The 23,396-nt window shown below is 40.0% G+C and overlaps 1 protein-coding gene across 3 annotated transcripts in view; it reads right to left on the reverse strand.

Annotated features, from left to right (window-relative positions):
- Positions 1-23,396, reverse strand: part of LOC309701081 (rho GTPase-activating protein 6-like) — a 134,929-nt gene that overhangs the window by 38,792 nt on the left and 72,741 nt on the right. The window contains exon 1 of one of the 3 annotated variants that reach the window (XM_082525077.1): positions 13,642-14,051. The exons of the other annotated variants lie outside the window; for them this stretch is intronic. Coding sequence (XP_082381203.1) covers positions 13,642-13,683 — 42 coding nt within the window. The 5' untranslated portion in view covers positions 13,684-14,051. Of the gene's footprint in view, positions 1-13,641; positions 14,052-23,396 lie in introns of those variants that run through there. 3 annotated transcript variants of the gene reach the window in all.

A 23,396-nucleotide genomic window follows, 5' to 3' on the forward strand; every position in this document is an offset into this window, starting at 1 on the left:
ACTTATTTTCAATCTAAGCCCCTGCTGAGACTGCTGACAACTACTGATCATGGGCAAAAAATGAATATTCCCCAGGCGGCTGCAAATGTTTCCTAGAGAATACTGGCAGTCACTGTGAAATTAATTGCTAAAGCATTTAAGAAAGTCTGTGATAGCATATCATACAATCACACACTAGGGAAAAATGTGTTCCCCAACCTGTTGACATGTGGTTACTGGAGGTTACTTATAGTTACAAGGTGCAACTGTTTTCAAAGAAGAAGACAGTGCTACTCTGCAAACCTCTTTGCTGTTTCTCCAAAAGTTGATTCTGTTCATCTGGACGTAGCGTCTTTGCTGTTTCTTTGGATTACCATGGTCACCTACAACTTCTATACTAAACAAACATTTTTCTGCCATTTACTAAGGAAATACACTTTATCTACAGCAGCTGGAGGTTTCCTTGGGGCTGCCTTTAGGCCTATGTGACCGAGGTCTTGTTTGACTGCCGTTTGCAGGTAATTCAAAGCTGCAAACAGCAAATTTATCAACTTAAAATGTAAAATACATCCAAAATTCTGCTAATCTTTGCTGTTTGCCTCCTTCATGCTATGTTAGCCCTCCTTCTAGTAACCAGCACTACTGCTGATGAGCAGCATAACAAATGCAACTGTTTGAGGCAGCACTGGATCTATTTCCAATCCAATTATTAGAACAGCCCTGCAGATAATCAGTTATCCAGAAACCAGTCATTCAGTATAGCTATCCCACTAGGGGCCTTGTTATATAATATGATAGGATGATGCTTTCTAAATGGTGTCATTTCATCCTAAATAAAATTGGGAGCCAGTTTCTTTTCATATGCAGGGAAGAATCAGGGGAACTAATCTAACAATCATTAATACAAAAGTTTACATTTTTAGATTACATATAAGTTACCTGAAATGACAATACAGTCTTGATTGACGCATGTGTTGTCTCGTGTTATTACTTCCTCTTTTGCTATACCCTCAGCTCCCAGGGGATGTGTGTTGGGGATGAATAATAGTGGCTGAGAAAAAGCTTCAGTCAGATACATTATATAATGATATGCTATCCAGATGGAGCTGTTAATGCCTGGTGAAAACAGTGATGTTTAATGATGGTTCACCTACAGAGTGACTTCAGAAATACATCAGAGTAATGGAGTTTATTTTCAGTTCATCATCAAGCCGTGGACTAAATCATTATCATGCCTCTGGTAAAACGAGTACTAACTGACGTTGGATATCCTCGCTTACTTTCTTTGAAGTCTTCAATAGCCATCATCTATCCCTGATGTTTGAGATGTCTGTGATCTTATGTTCCCTTTATGTACTCGTTTATTGTTTAGCTTCTTTGAGCTTTTATATCTTTTACCTTCTGGCCTGCATTTGTCTTTTATATTTGGTGTTACTGTACAGCACTTTGGTCAGCAGTGTTGTTTTTAAAAGTACTTTCTAAATAAAGTGCTATGGCATGGTATGGTAACAGCACCAGAAAGCCAAATTCAATGTGAAAACAGATGGCTGGAAAGAAAAAACAAAATTCCACTTACAGTGCAAAAGACGTGAAAGTTACCTCCAAGTCTGCTTGAGCATTTATTAGCCATGACTGACTAATATCTGATCTCATTTTGATCGACAAGTAAGCCAAAGAGGACAGAGGACAGAACTCCTTAAAACTAACAAAATCAACACTTAAAGCCCATCAGCCTTGTTTCACTCCAGGAAGTTTTAACCAAGTGTAACTTCCTGGAGACCCAGCGCCACTCCCGTCAATGCCCGGCGATGCTTTGTTCTCTCGGCACAGTGGATGTGACAGTGCATGTGTTTACGTGTGCACGTGTAACACGGGTCATCTCTGGGTCAGCTGGTCTATTATTGATTTCCCAGCGGAAAGAGAATGAACAGCAGTGTTTCGGCGCTGCTGTCCTGCTCTCCAAAGCAGCCGACCTTCAGCTCTCTATAAAATGTGTACAAGCATGTGCCAGTGAACAACGCTATGAAGTGTTAATAATGACGAGGTGCTGAACAATTTAAACAGAGACTGATAAGTGGTAATGGGGTGTTTAACGAACACACTAAACTACTTATCGCCTTCCCGCCTTGACAGCACGCAGTGCTTTGTGAGCACTTTGACGTGTGCAACAGATAAGGGGCTGTGTGAAAATTATTTTTAGGGAATTTAGAGCTGCTTTTTGACTTGCACCTTGACTAAATTATAGGTCTCAATGTTACAACATGAGAACAAAGAAAAAAGTGCCTTTATATAGTTCAGCTCTCTCGCATTTTAAAGTTACGTGGCCCAGAAGTGGTGATTACCAGAATCAACAAGATAAGCAGTGGTACTTTATGTTTACCGGGCAGTTCAGCTGTTTTCTATATTTGAACCAAGAGTTCTTGGGTTGTGCAGCTATACATGGTGGCTGGGGAAACGGAGGTCTGGGTATCTCTGCTTAGACTGCTGCCCCTGTGATACAGACTTGGATGGATGGATGGATTGATAGGAATTCTGTCTGGGCCACATTAGTCAAAACAGGATTGTAAGAGAGAGCAGCAATCTCTCAGACCAGAGCTGTTATGGTTACTGTAACTGAGTAATGTGGTCTTCAAGGCATATGTGTTTAACTTTTTGTAAACTAACTAATTTAGGTGAATGGACTGACGGATTTTTTGTTGGTAAAACCATCATTTTTACACACTCCTGAATTTACCCCCATGAAACATTTCATGGTTAGGGCTGGTGCCAAGGATCTAGTCATTATTCAATGTGGACCCAGGTGTGGCAACACCTTTTTTTTTTAATCTCCCACCGTTTTCATAAAAGCTGCCATTTAAAAGAAAAATAAATATAACTGGCAAGAAACAGACAGTTTGAAGTTAGTTTGAAGAATGCCACATGCAAGAGCCAACTCTCTGTCAGCGCAGTGTTTCTTTTCTTTTCCCGGCCGCGAAATGGCAATTTTATTTGTCTAAAGCGCCGCTGCATCGCCTTCAGGGACAACACGGGGTAAATAAACAAAGGCTGTGCTTTCAATAAAACCGTCTTGAAGAGAAGTTTTCTCCAGCTTTCAGATGGTTTCAAAATGTGTGGGAATTAATTATTTGCACAAGGATTTTCAGATCCAACAAGTGATGCCACGCTGAGTGAATGATTGAAGATGCAGTCATGCGTAAGTCACCGTGTAAACACTCCAAAAGAGCTACTTCTGCGCTAATCCATCAATCAGCACGTGTAAGTCTCCGCTCACCTGCTTGGATGGCGTCATTTCATTTTTGTGGCAAAGGAAGCTTTTGAATGAAACTAAAGAATTTACGCTGTACACATGACATGTTCTACAGTTGGGAAGCAAAATGTCCATTAATCCTCATTTATATCCACAAGTTGATAAATGAGATAAAAAAAAATCAGCCACGCATTTGCTCATGTCACCAGAGCTTGTTTGCTGAAATCAAATTCCAATTATGTTCCCGGTGTGAAAAGCAAGAGGAAGGAAAGAAAAGCAGGCATATTAATAGAGAGTAATGGGCTGAAAGATAAATAGTGAATGTGCCACGACGGAACGGACGTGTGCGTGTGTTCGACCGTGCACTGCCACAACAGACTTGTTGATCCACGCATTCCAGTGGCAGCCTTGAGAGCAGCGAATCCTGTCTCACTAAAAAAAGCCCCTTGAGCTCCTGGGTCGCACTTCTAACCAGTCTGCACACAAGCTGAAAGCATGGACACGCACATGGCAAGGGTTCGTCCTGTGCATGCATACCAAGCGACACATGGATGCCCACACCCCACGCAAGCATGCGCCAAATGTGCGTTATTAACGTCACAAAAATCTGTGTGTTATTCTTGGCACCATCTTGGCAGATGAAGATGATTTCCTTTAGGGAGAATCTCTGAGATGTCACCAGATTTCCACCTCTCGATTTGATGCTATCAGTCCATCTGACTCAGCATCTGACTGATGACAAAGCTGGTGATGATCAATTGAATGTGCACATGATGGCAGGTCACGTAGACTCACACACTGGTAATATGACAGGCAGCTTTCACCACACGACAGACTGAGAATGAGGCAGCTTACTGTACGTAAAGCTAGGCTGCTTTTCACCTTGAAGCTACTTGTTCACACTCGTTTATAGTAAGATCTTGATGAGCTGTCTTTAAAACAGCCCTTTGCAGCTGCTGCGTATTCTGTACTGTGTTACTATGCAACTGATTGTAATGTACAGATATAGCAAGACATTATCTTGTTTATCCTATCTTGCTTTGACGCTTTAGCAATAGCACATACTATTGAGTTTTTTCATTCTGATGGAAGGTGAATGACTGACTAGTTCCCTCTCATCTAGATTGCCATTATTATCATAAATACATACAATTTTTCCAACCTTGCATTGAACAGAAAAGCAAAAGAATCACCACCTAGTTATAGGTCCCAGTTTTACCTTTTTACATCACCAAGAATGAGGCATTTTGGGTACCACAGTTCTAAATCAGACCTACCTTTGGATTGTGGAGCACCCACAATTTCGTGTTCATGTACAATGACAATAAAGGGCTATTCTATTCTTAGTCTCAAAAACTTAAGGCATTGTTAGCAGTGCAAAGAAAAAGGTTTGCTTGTTTTGTGCACAGCACCTGCCGCTTTTTTTATAAAGATATAGTCAACACTCTGTTTTTACTACCTTGTACTTGGTAAATTAACACAATTTCCAAAATGTCCAAGATTGTTGCTGGTTACATTTTATAGGCTCTTAATGCCTCTAATAGAGTTGGTCAATGTACTTCAGCTGTTTTTATCTGAACTGTGGCTGACTGTGAATATTGCTGGCTGCAGAGTTCATAGCCGTGGGGGACCTGGCACTATATGGTCGATGTTAAGCATCATCTGGAAGCCATCACCTTCGGTTCCTACAAAATTTGTAAGCCAACTATCTATCCTGGAGCCCATGCTAGGCAAGGTTCAGTCATACAGGCCTAGAGATTGGGTGGTGACACCCTTGGCCACCTCCAGTCACTAGGGAAAAATGTGTATTCCCCAACTGGTTGATGAATGGTTGCTGAAGGATGATGGCTGTTGCTTGATAAAAAAGGTCAAAAAGAGAATGCTGCACTAAACACCTCCCAGCAGTTACTTTGGCCTTCAGCAGATCGGTGCAGTTCCTGGTAGTTTGCATGGAAGATTCCAACTTGTGCAAGCAATGGCAAATTATTGGTCGAGTGGTGGTGAAACTTGAAAAAGCTGTGGCACTAAACAGAAAAGTGCTCTGCAAATAGTTGGCAAGTGTTTGCAGACAAGTTGTTATCTTCAATATAAATTACAGCACCGCGCATAAACTAGGGAAAATATATTTTTTCTGTAGCCACTGACTGGTCTACAGGTCTCAAAGACTGAAATCTTTGAAATTGATTGCTAAAGCTCCAAAGCAAATACCAGCAACCACTTGCCAACCCTAGTGACCTGTGGTTACCAAGGGGTCGCCAATTGATCTCTAGATTTCAGTGATTGGGGCGTAAGCTTCACATACATCCGCAGATATATCAGCAATCTTTGGTTGCTGGACCACTTGGAAATTATTTTTCACAATGCCACAAATAACATGGTACACTTAGTAATGCTGGAAAAATGTAAAGAAAAGAAATAGTTGCTGTTGTAGGGACTTATTTGTGTCCTGAAAGAGAACGTGGAGCACAAAAACCTCAGTGAACAACTGTACTGAGGTAGTTAAGACTCAGCTAGACTAAATGTGACATCAGGACTTTGGCTCTCATCAGTAAATGTGATGCTGAGTCGGATGCCCATCATGTGAATGATAATTTGATCTTTTTAATTAATGAACTATGTGACTCATGGAATTTTTTTTTATCTAATCTAAGACTTCCCCTGTGAGGTCATGTTGTATACAGCATGGAACCGATTGGTACATGAGCATTTTTGTCGGAGAAAAGCAGATGTACCTTGTTAAAGGAAAAACACCCACAGACACACTTTCCCCCCATGCCCTTTAACCTTCAGCAACACACTGAAGCAGCAAAACAAGACTTCATGCTCGATAGAATGACTCAACAGTAGCCTTAGTTTTACCTTTATTACTTATTGACTTTAAATTGTATTTTTAACCCCATGTAAGCAGTAAGGGTCACTTTTTTCCATGTAACCTCAAGTCTGCAAGCATTTACTTTTCTCATCAGATTGCTATGCGACACAAATTCACTATTATTGATGCTAGAAAGTGCAAAGCAAGGAGACTTAACAGCTTTTTGGCAGAGCCAACTCCTTTAGGTTATCCGGAGAGCAACAGCTGTCTGAGGTGTTGAAAACATAAGTAGGGATTTCTCAGTGGGGCAGCACAATCTGTTAATATTTAGAATTCAGCTCTGCTTTGTGTGTATGAAAACATCTCAAAACTTGAAACCCAGGATAAGTTCTCCCTTGATTCCAGCTCATTACGCCATCTCGTAGCAACATACTGCTGGGATTCTTTAAAATTCCCAAACTATGATGTAATGCTTCTTCACTTTCACACAGCAACACGATGACGGACAACATACACTGGCGGATTTGTGCGCAAACAACCAGGAAACGTGCCTAACCTTTACTGGAGCCTACTGGCCAAGTCCCTTAGGTCGGGCTGAACAAAGACACACCTCTGGATCAGCTAATGAAAAAGGCAAGCAGGAGTGGTAAATCAAACTCCTTAAAACATCTAGAGCACATATTTTATCCAGCTTCAGAGACAGACTCCTGCCTCTCCGAGCACATCTGCCTCCAAACATTGGATCAGATCTCGCCAGAACTTTCTCCTCTGTGTTTCCTCCACTCTGCTTTCCTCCGCTCAGCCTTCGACGTCTCCATAAAAAGACAAGACTTTTAGTGGAGGGCGGACTTCTCTTTCGCTGTTGATAATAAAACAAGTGCCTTTCCCTGATGGGTCTAGGAAGAAAAACGAGGGACTGACAGTGTTGTCATGACGAGCCAAAAGTGACAGCAATGGAACGCACAGAGGCCATTTTTTTCTTTTTTCTTTTTTGCCTTTGTGGGTTTTCTTTTTCCTGCCACGCTGCAACTGTTCTACACTTGCCATATCCGTGCAAAAGTCCCACAAGGTGCCATGCTATTGAGCATGTGCAGTGTCAACTCATGACTTACTTTACAAGAGGTCAACAAGACCTTCACATAGCTTTGATTGGCAAACTATTGCTTCAAAAGTGCAAATTTAGCCGACGACTCAGTGCATTCTTACCAAGTGCACTCCCGTGAACAAAACCTCCACTCCCGCTAAGTTTTCCGTCTGGATTGGGGTGTGCTTTGGAAAACTTGTGATCAAAGTAAATAGACACACTCTGCTGATGAGTAAGGAGCTGCACAGATAGTTGATGCCATTCGTCCAAACACCCAATCTGCAAAAAAGCCTCTTTATTTTGCAATTGACCTTTTGCAATTGGCATTGTTAAAAGCTTGTGCCTCCCAAGGCTATTTGTACTGGGAGTGGCAGTGGCAGCGGACTAAAGCAAACAAACTTTCCAAGATAGAACAAGGTCACACATCGGCAGGTAAGAAGAGTGCTATAAAAATGTTTGCTCCCAGCATTTCTAAATTAGAGGAGGAGAGGTGGAGGGAGGAGGTGAAAGAAGAATTTCAAGTTCCTGAAAACAATGGCACGCAGGAAAATGAGGAGAGGAGCTGAATACAAAAGAAGAGGGAGGATGTCTAAGCAGTCTGAGGCTGACAAGTATTTCTGGGTGGTTTGAGGAAGATGTAGCGTTTTTTTTTTTTTTTTATTTGATCAGTGACACAAAGAGTTTAAGACTAAAAAGCTAATGCAGGAGTCTCATCAATCATTTAATCAATGCTTCCTTTGAGTTGTGCTCTGTCTGCCCTTGTACTTCTCAGTGTAACTCAAGAGCTGCTACCTTAAAGTATAGTTAATTAAAATAAAACAAGACTTCCTGGATCTTTCTTCACTATATCAAGACTTCTGACTCTAAAAATACCCCCTCATCTGAATTGTGGCCTTCTTAAAGAGGAAAACTTGTAATCGCTTGCTAACACTTGCAAATACAAAAAAAGATTCAAGACAAAGACAATCATTATTGGACTACTGGCAAACTATTGGCGCTACAACTGGCTGTTGTCCAAGATTAGCTCACTCAAACTCGTGTTCTGACACTTCCTTGTTCCTTCACTTCTCCGTTGCTACGATATGACATCCAGACAACGTAGTGCTTCATGGTGCACATGACCCACAGCTAAACTCACAAGTCATTAACAAAGTTTAATCAGTTAAACCCACCAGTCCTGTAGCTTGTCATGGAATATTGAACTGATAGGGCCAAACCCAACAGAAGTAGGTTAAATAAACCAAAACAGACACTAATCTTCTGATGTGGCACACACGACTTGATTGTCCTGTTTGAGCCTATGTGTTCAATCACTGTGGTTGCTAAATAAATGACTGAACTAGTCTAGTGGACTGAACAAACATTTTGGCTCCAAAAGCTGATTCAGTGACCACTGATTCTTTTATTCAACTTGTTCAACGACATTTAAGAGTGTGAGACAAGAAATAACCAGTTAATTATATTAACTGTTGGATAGAATAGCATTAGACTGTTAGATCTCACTTACTTTAATCTACTAAAATGTCCTCGAGTTAGGGGACCACCATAATATGCACTGTAAAAACAATTGTAACATACAAGTATTTTACTGTGTATTTTACAGTTTTGTACTGTTTTTCTAGAATATCATTAAATTCACATAAATAGACTGATTTTACATTTCAAATGTAAATTAACGTAAAATCACTGTAAATGTAATAAAACATAATTTTCTTGTTTTTTACATGTATTTGTCTGTACATATGCATATTTATATTGTTAAAATACATTCACAAATGTATCATAATTTCACAAATATTTGTCCGTTATTTGAAAGATTGAACTGTTAAACTCAAATGTAATGCTATGGAAAAATACATAAAATGATTCTTATAAACTTTTTTTACATCAAATAATTATTGTTGTTGTTGTTGTTTAGGGCAATCGTGGCTCAGGAGTTGGCAGTTTTGCCTTGTAATCAGAAAGTTGCCGGTTCCAGCCCTGGCTCGGACACTCTCGGTAGTTGTGTCCTTAAGCAAGACACTTCACCTACCACCTACTGGTGATGGCCAGAGGGGAATTATAAAGTGGAATTGTTAAGCGCTTTGAGGGTCTCAAAAAGCGCGATATGAATGCAATCCATTATTATTTAAACCAACCGTTAACTGTATATTTCTGTACATTTAAGTATTATTATTCATATTGCTGCATTCATTGACCTTGTTTATAGGTAATTTCATTGTTTAATCACATTAAAATGTTCCTAATTTAATGTTTAAAAGCACTTGAGAAAAGCAAAATCCCATGTAAAATTAGGGCAACAAACTGTATTGTCATTACTGAAAATAACCGTATTTTCATGAGAAAGTTATTTTCTGTTATTTCTGTTCTGGTATTATTTTGGCGCCCCAGCTGCCGGAATATTACTGTTTTTTTAGGATTTTTTTTTTCACGGTGTGGCTGTTGAGTTTAAGGTCAAGATGGTAATTTGTCCAGTGTTTCTTTTAATGAACTAGGTTAAAAAAATATCAACAACCTCTACCAATTTCAGTTTTACATAATTTTAATGTTATATAATGACTAGTCTAACTCACTTAGACAAAATAGCATAACTAACTCACAAAATAGCATAATCATAGACTGTTAGCATTGTTGACATGTATCTTAATGTTCCTGCTTCTGTTAATATAATTCCAAATAGTACACTTTGTAAAATATAAATGTAATGTAAATCTAAAATGTATACCTCCTAGTAGGGATGCCACTTGAAATAATATCAACAATACTTTTAACTGCTGAAACACATCCCTACAACTGTTCTAGGTGATTATTAATGCCAAAGAAGGACACTGGAAAAACGACATGGGGAAGATGGCAAAAGTGACAGCTGATATTGTTTTTATGAAATCAACTATGTTTTGTAGGTTAAAATATTTGCAACATTACATGCATGCTTAAACTAGCGTAAAATAACTAATGCTATAACTTCTAACTTTCTGATATCGTGACATGCCTATTAGTGTAGTATGTGAATTCCTATACTTCACACTAGTTAGAAATAAAGATGCATTTTAAACCTGAAACGTTATGCTAGCTGCCGCATTGTGCTACCATTTATAACTTGTTGACCGTCTGACCAAACATCAATCTTCGACAGTTAAGAAGACAATTTAAAATGCATTCCTGACCAAAAAAAATGGTGCTCTTAGCTCATTAGCTAGCATCAGTAGCGTCATGTGGGGTTTATGTTTCTCTTCCTACTGGCTGAAAATTGGTTGGAAGCCCCTTCCTTTACAAACCACAGCGAAACTGGCGACCTCTGCAGGTGTGAAGTATAACACTTCACAAATAAAAAGTCAAGTAATTGTAACACAATACAAATAGCTTAGCAAGCACTGACTGAGAACTTAAGAAAGCCTGGTTATTTTTTTTTAACAATTACAACATCAATATTTAATATACATTCATGTTTATCCTGTTATCCGGACTAAAAAATGTTAAGCGATAAGATGGGATCTAGCAGTTTAGTAGTAACACCTAAAAGACAACTAGCAGGGCCGGAAGGAAAGTTAGACGCAGTGCTGTCTTAAAGATAGAAAGCTTTTATGCAGCTCAGCTGTGTATTTAAGCAGCTCAGCTGTGTATTTTTCCTTTTTCAGTGCTGATAAACCATTATATCAAGAGTGATTTGTTCCTCTTAACATTTTTAGAGTCTTTGTGGGTGATGAATCTTGCCTATGTTGACTAAAAGGGTTGCCTGTGTATCATTGTTATAATCCTCATAATACCACGTAAAACCTGTAATCTACATCTACAAAACAATTTCCTCCCATCTATCTAGTCTGGCATGAACAAAAAAAATAACAGATTTGTTTATCAGCAGCATGTAAGAAGCAGCTTGAAGAGGCATAATGCCCCCATTAATACAAGTTCAATTTCATCTGGAATTACTTCTTTGTCATATCATATCATACCAAGCGTTTACGATTTATGAGCCGACAGTGCACATCCTGGCTGAACACTCACTTGTATTTGGTTGTGATGCACTGTCAGGATGTAATTCTTATGCCTTTACCGGCTGCTTTTTGTAATACAGCAATGTCCAAGTTTCCGAATGAAAGACTTAAAATGTTAACAATCAATACATCCTGTCTGAATGAATTTCACTTCAACTTCTTGTGCCCAACTCCGAAACTTGCTTATTTTTGCTTTTATTAAGTGTAGAACATCTAGAGAAACTATGCCAGATGTGTCCATACAGCCTCAGTGAACCCACATACTCATGCACAAGCTGAAGTGAAAAATAAAAATAAAAGAACTGCAACAATGTCGAGGCAAAAGACGAAGCTATGTTTACAAGAAACTCTGACATTCCAGTGCCACTTAGCATATGTAGTCTTTACCGGACAAACATTTCCTTCAGTGGTGGCTTTTAATTAATGAGAAACTATCATCTACTCTTCTGAGTCAAGGCTTACTGATTACATAGTGCCCCTAACGGTCAAAACCGACAAGAAAACAGGTTAATATGTAGGATTTACATGATTAAGCGCCATTTATTTAAAAAAAATGACACGAAACTTAACTGCTTAAGAATTATCTTTGGGTTTGGGACAACCAACGGGTTGTAACTACCTTTGGAAAATGGTAATGTGCAAGGTTACCATACTGAGTCTAAACACTGAATAAATTTGTATTTCTAAACATAAGCCACAATCTTTAAGTTGCCTTATGGATTTAATAACCTTACTAGCTAGCATTATTAACTTTTCTTACTTGATACCACTTTAGCTTAATGTGATAACTGTCTTAAGTTTACTGTTTGAGTCTAAGTAAAGAAGACTCAGGAGAAACACTCTGCTATATTATGAGTGTTATGTTGTGACGAGCTTCCCTGTGCTCAACATCAAAAATCAAAAAGACATCAAATCTATAGGATAAACATTTCTTCACTTCCTCTTGCTCTGCCTTTGATCTCCTCCCAGTTGTACTCAACTGGAAAACGTCCACAGGGTGGCATTCAGTCGGAATGCAACTTCAATAGGAATGCCACTTACTGAGCTCTTCACCCTGACCCTAAGGGTGGTAGGAAAGTCATGTTAGATGCTTGTACTGTGGATCACATTCTTTTGGGCACTACTATTGTTTTTTTGTTTTTATCCAAACAAGAACTTAAGCCATCAATATGACTTTAAAGATGCTGTCCCCTTATTGTGGCTTTACAATTATTAAAAGCTGTTTGTGTTGCTCCAATCAGAGCAGTCATTCTGAGGGCTTTCGGTATGATTTTCAGCCATTTATTATTGGGCTCACAGATGCAGACCACAATTTCAATAAACAAATACAAATCCAGTTACATCAGATTTCATTTCTCTAGACAGACGGCAGCCACTTTAACTATCTGGTCACTGCACCAAAGCCGCATTGGCCTCTGCTGGGTGAATTTTAGGCACGTAACTGTGGGCCATGTGTTGATGGCATTCACACCACACGGGCCTGCTACAAAGCACCGATCCAGACCACAGCGCGATGGCCAGCCGAGCCAAAGAAAATTGTATTGTTTTCCAATCAGCGCTCTGAGCGTTATGAGGGCTTCTAGCCACAGAAACACTGCTCATAAACGAGCAGGCGGACCGCTGGAGCAGTCAGCAGAGGATTCCTCACCACTTGAGATGAGACAGGGCAGCAGATGGCAGGAGAAAGGGTGGCTGAGGAATCGGTGTCTACAGCAAAAACCGATCCAGTTAAAATGAACCTGTTCTGCAAAGCAACCCAAGTGGCTGCTTCACCAGACCTTCTGGCGATCTTCAGAATTCAGAAATCTGTCAAACACACGTCAAACACAAACTGAGGAACAAAAAAAACAACAAAAAAACCGCTGATGGAAACATTTTTGAAGGTGCAGTTCTCACAGCAGCCCACACCGCTCCACACGGCCTTGACCCATATCTGTGTGTTTTGCCTTCATTTGGGCCACGGCTCTTCGAGGTGTAGAATGTCAAACACAACACCTGTGGCTCTCCACAGCGAGCTGGCAACAGGTTTCTGTCTTTCTGACTTGCTTTTCAAAAACCAGGAAGCATGTGTGGTCTTGTGTGCGTGTGTGCATATGTACGCGCTCTGCGCACCACATGCCACTTAAAAAAGTTCCATCACAGGAAGTTTTTTCTCTTTCTTTTTCTTTGGCATGTTGAGGCCCCTTTGCTCTGCTTAGGTTCAGATTTCTGATTCACACCGACTGAGTGACGTTTATGAGGTGAAAGCTCTAAAAGCTGGTGCAGAATTGGGCTTTAATTTGGCTTTGAGTGGCTGCTGATAAAATAACGGTAATTCTCCGTGGCACTCTTTTTTAATGCATGATCTCAGATATGAGGAAAGAGAGAGAGGCTTCATATCGATACACAACTGCATCGTGCAGGAAATGAACATCTTTATCAGGCATGCGCGCAGAAACTACAAGATGTAAGCCCTCGAGTCTCAGTGCACGCTCCAGTCGCTGTCATTAATCCACGGCTAATAAACCTGAGGGGGGGTACTTACAAGATAGGAATTCTGCCTGTCGAAGAACACGGAGTCTCCCATCGTCCCGAATAATTATCCACATATAGTAAATAATGCAGCTTCAGTAAATGATATCCCAAGTCTCCCCCTCCAAAAAAGAAAAGTGTCTGTGCGCGTCAGGAAATGTGTCCGCAGGTCACTTGTGCGCTCTGCTTCTTCTCACATTAAAAGACAGCGAAAGATGTTGGAAGTTTGGAGACTGCGAGTCACAACAGAACCCCTTTTAAGAATTTCCACAGCAGTGAAAAGCGCGTGTCAGGAAACGCTCTGTGCCAGAAGGGACACCATAGCGCGTAACGCGTAACGGATCCATACTGCGCGCCCCGCAAACTGTTGTGAAGACAGATGCTGAACCAGAGCGAAGAGAAGCGAGACAGCGAGCAGAGACCTACATCAAGCTGGCAACGCTACTAACTGATACTTCCGGCGTAGTTTTTCAAACTAAGACTTAACCCTGGCCTACGGATACTGTATTACCAGAAACAAACTAAACAAACTGCAGTTCATTTGTTGACTGGAGAAACGTGTTTCTATGTTAATCCCTGTCTTAAAGCGAAGTAAACCTACACAGCTTTTTTATGTTTTTATCTTTTGTGTTAAGCACATTGAGTTTGCCCATAATGTTATGTGCTATATAAATAAATCATAACTCCAAATCAAAGGGGGAAAAAAACACAATAACTACACAGGCAAGCTTATACTATACCAGTACATTGACTTTTAACTCATGAGAACCATATATGTGCTTTTATTTTGATCACAAAGTCGCCTCTTTCCGGTCTATTCAGCGTTTTTCTGGGTACTCGATGCTTAAAGCCGGAGAGAGAAAAGCAAAGGATGGGCGGGGCTCTGAAGAAGGAGGACCAGCAGTGCAAAAGCTTTTGATTATCAACAGCAGGGTAGAACAAATGTTTTCATGTCAGTGACCCACAAATGGAGCTCCACAGTTTATAAGATTTGACTGAAGAAACCCCATACTGGGAGGGTTTTCTTTGTGGATAGCTCATAATATGGAGCTATACGTGCTGTTGCAATCAGGCTGGCAGAATACTCCCCAGCAAAACTTCACTGTTTTTTGATAAAAGTTGAATCATAACAAATAATAATAATAATTTTAAAAAAAATAATCTCCTGACAGCAGATTCATTTCTGCCATCCTCACTGGAAAATTAAAACAAACAAAACAAATCAACTTGTTGGTCAAGCTAAAAACAAACTCCTTTAGGGAAAGTTGGCATGTCAAAGATGCAACATTTCTTCCAGCATTGACAAATAGCTCGCTGTAAGCCTAATTACTAAAAGAAATAAATCACAGAGGCGAGAGTGTAACAGATGGACCGCAGAGCTGAAACTGTGATCGAGTGCTTCCATTGTAACACTTGGTAGTAATTTTTGTTTATGAGCTTTCCCCTTTGCAAATATGCTTTCAAGAGAGACCATGAAAGGCAAGTGCCCCTACGCCCTGCCACCAAACCCCCTCTCCACCCTCCCCGCTGGTGTATTTCAAATAAGTTTGTGAAATACTTAATGTGGAACCAGCGTTGAGCAATCTGTGTCAAAACTACTCCACTTGCATCCTGTAGTATCTGCTGTTATTGTTCCATCAATTCACTTGGTAGACATGTTTAACCAACTCAGTCTACTTTATTAACATTTGTCAGGCCTCTTTGAATCCTCCTGTTTACATGCGTCAGTGTGTAACCCGTTGCTTCCTGTCAGCTTACTTGTAAAATGATGTTACAGGAATACTGCCTCAGACTCTGCATGAACGATAGATGTAGCCACCATGACGTCATCCATTGTTTATAAAGTCCTGTTGTGAAGCACTGGTGTGAGCATTTTGTCCATTGCCAGACTTAGTTTTTGGAAGCCAGATGTGTTTAGGGGAAAATTCTCACTGTTAAATTACAGGAAAGTTATGTCAAGAGTACTGTTTTATTCGGAAAACAATTTGCAGTATAATAGTGGCAGCTGTTTGATTGCCCTGGTTCTGTTGTAGTATTTCTGCAGCAATATCCACAAATAGCTTACTACTGTAAAATGTAACAGCATATCCTCACCAAGGGTCAACCTCAGATGTGGAAGAGTTACATTATTACGCTCGAGTGGCAACAGTTGCAGTTCCTCTAATGGCCACTTGGGGCTGGTTCCAAAAAGGAGTCAGTCCCCAAAGACTCCCACGTCAAAACGTCCAACTTTACAGCAGTAAAGAGCACAAAACGTATTTTGACATTAAACTGGATTTCTGCACTTTGTGTGTGCACTGTTTGTGCATTTGGAGTATTTTTAGCTGATCATTATAACTAATATGATGGCTTTCTTTGTGCTACAGATCATCCCAGAAGACTGTGCTTCAGTTTTGGTAAATTAAATTCTAGGATTTTATTATACTAAAATTGAACCCATAAGTATTTTGAGTGCAGATCGCTAACCCTGCTAGACAGCGTTAGCTGCTAACTTGGAACTCCAACCGTTCATCTGTCACGGTTTGCCGGGGCAAGCCGTGTGGAATTATTTAGGACCAGGACGCGGCAGCTCTGGTGCAGGTGAGTATTTATTAACGAAGGAAATACAAACAACAAAGGCACTGGGAACATGAAACTTGAACCTAAACTGGGTAAAACTAACAAAACAAACCAGAAACGAAGATGCAGGGAGGTCCAGAGAAATACACATGGAGAGATGCAGGGAGACCGAGGGGAAACAACACAGGCGAACCAGCAACTACTATGACTGAAGACACAACTTAAATACACTCAGAGAACACAGGGAGATTACACACAGGTGGGGAACACAGCTGGGAGTGATTAATGTGACGAGACTAGGGAGGCAAACTGAAAACACTCACATAAGACGCAGACCTTCACAATAAAACAGGAACTTACACATGAAAGGACACAAACTAAGAAACGCGGACTAGATACAGGAACACACGGGCAGAACAGAGTAAACACTAAACAGAGGAAGAACAGAACCAAAATCGCAAGAAGAGAAAACACAAAACGCTGGGTCAAAAGGACCCAGGATCATGACATCATCAGTATAAGGTAACTGCTAGCTTCCAAAAACCAAAATGACAGCATCCAAAACATTAGCATTGCAGCTTCAAAATAGTCCAAAAACAACTTTATGGCTGCCTTTACCATATCTAAGTCCAATTTACTGTATATGGCTGTCATCCATTCACTGTGAATTTAGGCTGGTGTGTTTTTTTAAACCACAGCAGTCTATCAGCTTTGATGCAGTTTCAGATTAAACCATTAAAAAATGGAATCTAGCCACTAGAAATGATGCTGGCTGAATGTTAACACTGTTCTCGTCACACATACACTGGAAAGTCCCTCATACATCCTTATCAGAGTCCAAATGAGAAAAATATTAAACCATCAAAAGGTTTAAATCAGTGATTTGTAATAAACGTTCATATTCCCATGAGTCTTTGCACTCACTAATGAAAAAGTATTGTAATCTACCATAGCTATATCCAATAGTGTGCTATTTATATTCATTTTTCCCTCAGTGGCATCAGCACTTACAGCATTAAATTGTCTTAAAACCCTGAAAATTAGTGTATGGAATGTCTGTATTTTTATAGTATTTTTACAATGTAGCTGAAAACTAAAAAGAAAAACAAAGTAATGCAAAATTAAAAAGTCCTTGAAACAATAAATGAAAAAAGTTAACATGCTTGGAAAGGTAATAAAAACACAGTCTTGGAAGCCACAGACGTCTAAGACTCCCTCTCTGCTGGCCATGTAAAGAATGCACAATAAAAGCACTTCTGCACTGGCTTTGCTTTTTAAACCCAACAGCTAACTCCATCTTTTATATACAGTCTATCAAGGCTAGTAATAGATATCAAAGTAAGTAAAGCGAAACAAAAAGAGCACAGTGAGGTTTTATCAAAGCGCTCATAAACAAACCCTTAGCAAGAGTTAATAAAACATATTTGCGCTGCTCTGTAGGTGTTATTGAGAAATATCTGTTTTCTAATCTTATATACAGAACGTGTGAACGGGTTGGTAGGAAAAATGAGAAACTGGATTCCTCTCTTATCAGATAGTACCTTTTAAAGAATGCCGAGGAGTTCATAGGAGCACTCACTTTAAAATCAGCAGATAACAGATTCCTTAACTCCTGAAGACTGACTCAGCCTTAAAGCAGGTGCTGTGGTGTACAATATACTTTGTATCTCACACAAGAATCATCAAGACACTGCACTGATATAAAGTTACCAGCTAAAAAAACACATGCTCTTGCAGACAATAGACTCCTGCTTATCAGATCTTCTCCACAAGGTTTTGAATGAGATGTGTTTATTGTTTACGACAAGTTAATCATCTTTGGATTAAATGAAATCAGCAGTGTGGTTTTTCATTCACATATTTGCACTTTTTTTTTAATGAACTTTATTTGTGCATGTAGCTGATGAAATTTCACCTTATGATTTGTGCTGTGTGTCTTTTTTTGTGACGTGTCCTGAGTCAGAGTTGCAGAGTCGCTGAAGCCTATCCTGGCATGCATAACGCAGGTAGATGCACATTTCTATCTGTAAAATCTCTTGTGTTTGGAATGTTGACGAGCACCAAGAACACAAAAGGAGCACCATAAGTGAATGACTTTTTGATAGGCAAATGTTCTAATTCAAACGTTTGGTCAGGTTTTAGTCATTTAAACTGCAGCTGTAAGTACTCCTGGCAGGAGACTTGCTTACCAAAAATGACTAAACAAGTGACTCAGTGTTTAAAAAAAAAAAAAAGTGTTTTGTTTTGCAAATAAAAGCTCCGACTGCCCCTTTAAGGTTGCTAAAATTAACACTGGATGCTCTCCCTCACTGATAAATCTGTAATACAAATATTTCAAAAGTTGCTATAAACCAAAGGAGAAGTCCCATAACATTAGCACCACAGTTCCTTTAACGGCTACTTGAGGGCAGCTGCAAAAGTGAGTCAATCAGGAGCTTATGTCTTCTTCTATAATAACGTTACAGGGGAGATTTTTTTTTTTTCTTTTAAATGGCCAGTTTGACAGTGCAGATAGTTTGTGTGGTCAGCAAACTGGACTTTTCAGCCATAGCATTTCATGCAACTGTGGGACAAATAATATGGCCTATTATTGTTCTTGGTGTTAGTATTTCATTAGTCTGTTATTTAGTGTCTTCATAGCTTAGCAGTTTAAAGATTTGCCAACGCATGAAAGGTTGTGGTTTTGTCACGAACGGCATCTGATGCAACAATCTGACAAATCAACTATGTGGCATTATCAGGTGTAGCTGAGAGAATCTGCTAGTAGTTAGCACTATTTAGCTTGACATATAGCAGCTATTGAAGCGGCTTGCTAACAAAGATAGATAGCAATAGTTGCTAAATCCACACTCCACCTTCTCGATGAAAATACTGCAATTTCTTGCTCAAATAAATGAATAAATCATGTTACAACTTAAAAGTGTAGCAGTTGCTATGGCCATGTTTACATTGTTTAGATACAGTCTATGGTCAAACTCTGCCCACGTATTTTTATGTTCATAAATCATCATATCCCCTTTTTTGTTAGTTTAATCTTTATGTAACTTAAGTACACCTAACCTAAACTAGTTAAATTGCTAGTTTATGTAGCGAGCGAAAGCCACCGAGTAACCGCTAAGGGCCTCTATACTACTTGTGCAAACTTTCAGGCCCAAAGCTCTCACAGGAACGAGCCCAGAATAAACAGGACAAGAGGATCAATATCAGTCAGATATGTTAAAATTTATTATTTTAAAAGAACACAAAGGGTTTGCAAAAGGCCTAAAACATCAAAATGGTAAAAAGGTCACTAACGACCACAAGATAGTGTTATTGGTGCAACCTGCCAGCAATGCAACTATCACCTGAGGGCTTGCTCTCCCTTGGCGGTCCCAGATGCTCGTTGCTTTAAAAGAAACAAATCCACCCCAAATAAATACGAACCCAACAGAACACTTATCGCATGCACTAAGTGCTAGTTCAGGCAATAATCGGTGGCACTAAAAATCACTCTTAATAAAAACTTATTCACTGCAAATCCACACAGAGCACCTCTAAAGATCCTAATTCCCCTAAGGTAAGAGTCCCACTCAGGGATTGCACATTGCCCGACTAATATTGCACCAGCCCAGTAGAAATAAAAACAAACCCGGCATAAAAAAAACAGTTTTAAAAGGTGACCCTACCAAAACCAAAAACACAACAACAAGGAGAAGGAGGGAAAAAAAAACAGCGACAAATTCACATGTGCAGCCTGCCCTCCAGCAGACAACTGTGTTTGCTGCACACCTGGCTTATCTTGGCTTATCTTGTGAAAATCACTACTCGAACCTCTGCTGTAGAGGTTTACAACAACTGTTTGTGTAGCAGACAATTAAAACTTCTCAGGCTCTTCACCTACTCACACAACCATTGTTCACAGCCGCTCGTCAGTGGAAAATGAAGAGCACCTGCTGCTACTTCCTCTTTTATACCCTCCATTGGGTCCCCTGGGTCCTAAAGACTTCCCCATTACATTTATATATATATATATATATATATATATATATATATATATATATATATATATATATATACACATATATATATATATATATATATATATATATACATATATACATATTTAGCATTACTACTAAGAATTAGTAACATTGTTGCCTTCTGTCTCTTTTATTTTATTTGTCCATTTTCTTTTGCTTATCCATTTCAGGGTTACTTAAGGTCACAGGGCAAGAGGCGGGGTACACCCTGAACAGGTTACCAGTCTGTCACGCATACACAAAGACAACAATTTACGCACACATTCACACCTTTCGTGAATTTAGTCATTTAGAATGATTACTTAGGCCAATAGTGTGGGAGGAACTCCAAACAGAAAGGCCTTTGATTTGCAAGAAGGCCCTGGTGTATATGTGTGGGTGTGTGTTTAATGTCTTCATCCAGAATGTGTCAGAAAACCCACGCAGGAAGAAAATAAAATTGAATATTTATAAAATATCAGACTAGATTCTTGATAATAATGTACACGATTAAAGGAGGGGCAAAGATTTACAGGTGAACTATACGATCTAACACATTTTAACGAAGGGAAGTTCAGTCTTTAGCACCACAGTTGTGTTTAATGGCCCTGAAGGAGGAGCCTATTATCTCGTAAAATGTTATTTCAGTGGTCCTGTGGCTCACACACAAAAATGCACTGAGCCTGTGATAGATGCTAAAGGAGAGGCAGTGCAAAGGGGAAGAAGAAAAGCGAGGAGAGCAGAAATAGACGGACATTAATGTATGTATGCACAGTGTGAGTTGGTGGGGCTCAGTTTACTGCTGCATGTTAGAACAAGATTAAATTGTTCACGAAGGACACTGTAGAGCAAAGCCTGACTCTACACGTCCCCCCTGAGCCGACCATCGCTCCTCGTATCATCATTAAACTGTTAAAAGGATGCTGAAAATGAGGCTGCAGGTGATTATATATCACCTTCAAAGCACGCTCCAGATTTTCCACTGTTGAATTTGGCTCGGTGTGTTTTTGTTGATGTGTAATGTCTCAGCGATTAAAAGTCAATCTCGAGAAGAAACGGCTTGAAATTTTGGGGTGAGAGAACAGACGGCGAGGATTATTTTCAGTGATTTATACTTATGTTGTGATTTTGTATGCCTATTCTCAAGCAAATTAAACACCAAAACAGTAAAAAAAAAAAAAAACCAACCCAAAAAACATTGAATGCAATATGCAATTGAATATTTTACAGAGAGAACATGAGGCCGGACTATAATTCCAGTTCTATATGGTTTATGGCTTTGCAAACTGCAAAAGTTCATGTTTACATTGTTTATTTCAGGAGGAGCAGAGCCCTCCCTCCAAAAGCCTGAATGCCTGAGTTGTGAAATCACTCCATTAAGTGGAAAGTGTTCTGTTAAAGTGCTTTAAGACGATCCAGTATAAGAGAGAGAAAATCCTGTGAGGCCTCGATCTGTTTAATAAACACTCACAAAATAGATGTCACACGATAGAGGCATTTGCATCGCCTCATTCTGTGGATGCTGGGTAAAAACAGGTTTAAAAGCAGAGGATATTTCATGCACGTTATGTATATAAACTGAAGCAAATGAGGAAGGACCTTCAGCCTGCATTCTTTGATTGATCTGCATAAACTGAATGGACTTCAGCTATAAATACAATATCAACTGATTAAAATTTAGTCACAAATAAATATGCCTCTGTGAAGTCTAATAATTTAAATGAATCAAGCCAAAATAATAAAAAAAACCATGGTTTTTAACAGATCAGGTGTGTGTTAACATGATGTCACAATCTTCCCAAGAGTGGACATCCCGCCAAATTCAGCCAAAGGTCAGACTGTGTAATGCAAAATTTTAAAAACCCCAACAGCTCAGATATCTCAGACTTCTCAGGCCTCAGTTAGCATGTTAGGTGTGGAAGTTCATGATAATGTCGTAATGTACTAGACCAAAGTTAATGTTTGGCACTTATTAAATTCACAACTGGCAAATACCAGACACAACTCTCAAGCACGGTGGTGGAAGTATGATGATTTGGGCTTGTTTTGTAGCCACAGGACTTGAGCAACTTGCAGTCACTGAGTCTTCCATGACCTCCTCTGTATACCAAAGTATTCTACAGTCAAAATGTGAGGCCTTCTGCCCAACAGCTATAACTTGGCTGATATTGGGTCATGCAACAGGCCAATGAATGAAGGTGCTGGAATGCTAAGATTGGCCCTCAAGAGAGCTACACATAAACCAGGGATTTCCGACTCCAGGCCAGCGCCAGTGTCCTGCAGGTTTTAGATATGTCCTTGATCCAACACAGCTGATTTAAATGGTTAAATTACCTCCTCAACATGTCTTGAAGTTCTCCAGAAGCCTAAGGCTGTTAGGGAATTAATCATTTGATTCAGGTGTGTTGACCCAGGGTGATATCGAAAACCTGCAGGATAGCGATATATATATATATACTTAGAATTGTACAAGATCAACAGGACCCTAAGAGCCTTCATCAGGAACTCAATGGGGATGTGGCGTACAACACTGGAGGCCAACTCCAAGCCCATAGCACAAGTCACCATCAAGTGCGGGATCTACCAAGGAGATGCTCTGTCCCCACTGCTGTTCTGCATAGGCCTGAACCCCCTCAGAGAGATCAGTAACAAGACTGGCTACGGATACCGACTACGGAATGGAGCAGTTGTCAGCCACCTCCTGTACATGGATGACATCAAGCTGTATGCCAAGAGTGAACGAGACATCGATTCACTGATCCACACTACCAGGCTATACAGCAATGACATTGGAATGTCGTTCGGACTGGAGAAGTGTAGTCGAATGGTAACAAAGAGAGGGAAGGTAGTCAGAACTGAGGGGATTGAACTACCAGAAGGCAACATTGCAGACATAGAGGACAGTTACAAGTACCTGATGAATGGGAACCATGAAGAGGCCGCTAGAAAAACTGCAACCACCAAGTACCTGCAGAGGGTCAGGCAAGTCCTGAGGAGTCAGCTGAATGGTAAGAACAAGATCCGGGCCATCAACACGTACGCCCTGCCCGTGATCAGGTACCCTGCTGGGGTAATAGGCTGGCCAAAGGAGGAGATAGAAGCCACTGACATAAAGACAAGAAAGCTCCTTACCATGCATGGAGGGTTTCACCCCAAGTTCAGCACCCTGAGGCTGTACGCTAAGCGGAAGGAAGGGGGCCGGGGACTGGTG

The sequence above is a fragment of the Aulonocara stuartgranti genome (assembly GCF_965226115.1).
Source record: "Aulonocara stuartgranti genome assembly, chromosome: 23".
In the NCBI taxonomy this organism is placed as follows: domain Eukaryota; kingdom Metazoa; phylum Chordata; class Actinopteri; order Cichliformes; family Cichlidae; genus Aulonocara; species Aulonocara stuartgranti.